At 39.1% G+C, this 3,330-nt stretch overlaps 1 protein-coding gene across 1 annotated transcript in view; it reads left to right on the top strand.

The window, feature by feature from the left end:
• Positions 1-536: 536 nt before the first annotated feature.
• The window catches only part of LOC102309941 (cytochrome P450 2K4), a 16,014-nt gene continuing 13,220 nt past the window's right edge, over positions 537-3,330 (top strand). Inside the window, exons 1-4 of the mRNA XM_005929912.3 lie at positions 537-1,377; positions 1,472-1,634; positions 1,743-1,892; positions 1,961-2,118. Coding sequence (XP_005929974.1) covers positions 1,183-1,377; positions 1,472-1,634; positions 1,743-1,892; positions 1,961-2,118 — 666 coding nt within the window. The 5' untranslated portion in view covers positions 537-1,182. The remainder of the gene's footprint in view (positions 1,378-1,471; positions 1,635-1,742; positions 1,893-1,960; positions 2,119-3,330) is intronic.

Raw genomic sequence — 3,330 nt, 5'->3', positions numbered from 1 at the left:
TGGAAATCATAAACCATCAAAGAAAACGCATCTTGAAAGAAAGTCAACGTTATCAAAATAACAACAAACAGGACAGGAAAGACAGGTAAATGGCAGGCCACAAACACCAGTGCCATCTTGACTCAAAAAAATACTTGAGAATTCTTTTAAGAATATTTAACTTTAAATTGGGTAATTTTTACTCACACTAAACAAAAGTTAACTTGGATATTGCATCCCATGTTTTGGTCCTTTCCTGATTACTTATCTGTTGTTACAGACCAAAGTACAAAACAAATATGTACGAGGTTATCTGAACTTCACCAAAACACTCAGTCTGTCACGGCCTGAGGCCAGTAGGAAAACGGACTCTAAGGCAGACAACACTCAGAGGTGCTGGGACTGAGGGTGACAAAGCTTTATTTACAGTGGTGCAATTAATGTAAACAGCGAACGACGGTGAGAGGTGCTCAAAGTGCTCACCATAACTTAGAATTGCTCAACGTAAACAACGAATAACTTGAAAACACTCATGAGAAACTGAGTGCTAGCGGCAACCTAAATAAACTTAACACACGCTAGAAACTCTACTCTGGAGCATGAATTTAGATATAACTTTAGCTTAGAGGCACACTATGATTCATAATACTCTGCTTGGAGTCACACAGTTCTAACTCAGAAATTCACAATCCTTTACTTTGAAACACACATGGCCGACTTGGCATTTCTATGAAACAAAACTAGAAGGAGCACTAGAAGTGTCCGTGGTGAAGCCACGGGGCTGTTGTGGATTGAATGGAGAACCCAACACTGGGAAATCTGGGTGAGGGGAGATGATTATTCTGAGCGCTGGGCAGGAAGGCAGGCAGGCACGGAGAAACTGTAAACAGACCAGCGCTGAAATCCTAACAGGTGACGGCAGCGGCTTGACAACGTCCGGAGGTCCTCTGAGAGTGGAGAAACTGTGAAAGCCCTGACTGACAAAGGTTTGCAGACGATCTGGCGAGGTGTGAGTCTGAGCACTGGTCTTAAGAAGCCGGCAATTCCAATTATGCTCAGGTGCAGCCTGTCAGCATGCTGTGGCGGCTCTGCCTAGGGGTGGAAATGCCGGCCCTGTGGGAAGGCCCAGCACTCACCCGGACCATGACACAGTCATCCTGTCTGTCAGTTGGAATAACCAACAGAAGTCACTGAGCTTAAGCCATGGATATACTATATGTTTTTCTCCAGGGGATTTATTCAATTGTTTTGTGTCTGACAGTCCTTCTATTGATCCACTGCCTTTTCTCTAACATAACCCAAAAGGATGGAAAGAAGCCTCCAGGACCCACACCACTTCCCATTTTTGGGAACTTCCTGCAGCTGTACCTGAAGAAAATACATGTCACGTTACTGGAGGTGAGGAAGTCATTGGAGGAATTTTCTTTCAATGTATCTGATCATTTTAATGTATTTTAAACAAAGATATATGAACATTTTTTGTTGTTTTTAGCTATCCAAACAATTTGGATCTATTTTCACCATCTATCTGGGGACCAAAAAAGTGGTGGTCCTGGTAGGATACAACGCAGTAAAGGAGGCACTTGTTGACTATGCTGAAGTGTTTGGAGAAAGGGATCCGACACCAATTATCGATGAGCATTTTCAAGGACATGGTGCGTAATTAAGACAAGACTTTTGCAAACACATTTGAGTGCGAGTCATAATTAGCAACTATGTATAAGCTTTATCTATATTACTGAAAGTTGTTTCTGTCAAATCAGGTATTGTGTGGGCTAATGATGACACATGGAAAGAGATGAGGCGCTTTTCAATGATCAACCTGAAGGACTTTGGAATGGGAAAGAAAGAATTTGAGGACAAAATCATTGAGGAGTGTCATTACCTTATGGAAGCTTTTAAACAGTTCAAAGGTAAACAGTGAACTGACAGAAACTGCAACTTTTTGATACAAATGAACTTTTTGTAATTTTCTTTGCAGGAGAATTTGATGTCAACCAATCATTAAACAACGCAACTGCCAATATTATCTGCTCCTTGATCTATGGCAACAGATTTGATTACAATGACCTGGAGTTTACATCTTTGGTACATCGTACATGCAGAAACACCACACTTTTGAGGGCCCCATCTGTCCAGGTATATTTTAAAGTTTTTAAAGATTTTGTTTGTAAATTCTAACTGACTTTTATAACTAAGGGGCAGTGCTTTGCTTATGTCTGTGTAGTGATATGCTTTCAAATATTTGCTACTGTTCATTTAACTTTGCTTTCTTTTTAATGACCACTTCCTCCAGGGGCTTTACCTTTTCCAAGTGTAACCACTGACTCATTTTAAATAGTTTAGGACAGCCAAACTACGGACCAGTTGCTAGGTTCGGCAGGGCTACAATAGAAAGCGAGGCAAATATGGAATGAAATGGCTGGAGACAGGAATCTGAGCAGCAACGGTTATTATTTTACACAAAATTAAATAAACAAGACACAAATTCCACATTGACAGTAGTAATGGTAATAATAACAATAATAAGAATAAGCCGGCAAAACAAAAAAAACCAAACAAAAAATAGTCCCTTTGAGCTCAATGTTCAATTGTCTTTTTGTCTTCGGTCATTCGTCATGTCAAAAATTCTTAGTCTAGTTCTTTTTCTCTTTTGTTTGTGGTTTGTGTGTTACCACTTGGGAGTCTCCGTCGAGGAAGAAGAGTAAGTTCCTCTGTAAAGTTCAGTCCGGGCTCAGGCTCGCCATCTCCCTCCGGAGAGAATCCATCGTAATCCAAAATCTTAGTTTCTTCCACACGAACAAGAAAAAAACCTAGCCTGCACAACAATATTAACATTATTGCACACAACCAGCTCCGTTTCTACTCTTGTATCACAGCTATAGCTTTAGTTATTTATCTCTTTTCACATCTCTTTCACATTACCACAGTAATACATTACAAGCATGCTTTGAATATCTCTCTCATTGTGCATGAAATTATTTTAACCACACGTAAAACAACAAATGAATTTCTTGTTCTGTTTTCAACCATGAATTTGTGATTAATAGATATAAACAACAAGATAATAGATTTTTTCAATCATCCTTCAAGTATGCTAAACAAATTCTACCACAAACAGGAAATTACCACTCGCAAATCGGTATGAACAGAAGAAACAACTTTTAGCAACAGACTAACACATTATTATTATTTTTTATCTATTTATTTATTTATTGTCCCGTTTGGATCTTTAGCCATCAGAATTGTTGTTGTAAGACCAAGAAAGATGCCAAGCGGATTTATTTTACCAAGTGGATCATCATGGCCTTGCCATATTGGTCCATTTGATTGACCTTTATTATAATTATG

Source organism: Haplochromis burtoni, unplaced genomic scaffold (assembly GCF_018398535.1).
Source record: "Haplochromis burtoni strain Fernald_Lab_line unplaced genomic scaffold, NCSU_Asbu1 Contig_126, whole genome shotgun sequence".
Lineage (NCBI taxonomy): Eukaryota > Metazoa > Chordata > Actinopteri > Cichliformes > Cichlidae > Haplochromis > Haplochromis burtoni.
Note: the sequence above shows the minus strand (reverse complement) of the source record. Positions and strands in the feature narration are given on the sequence as shown.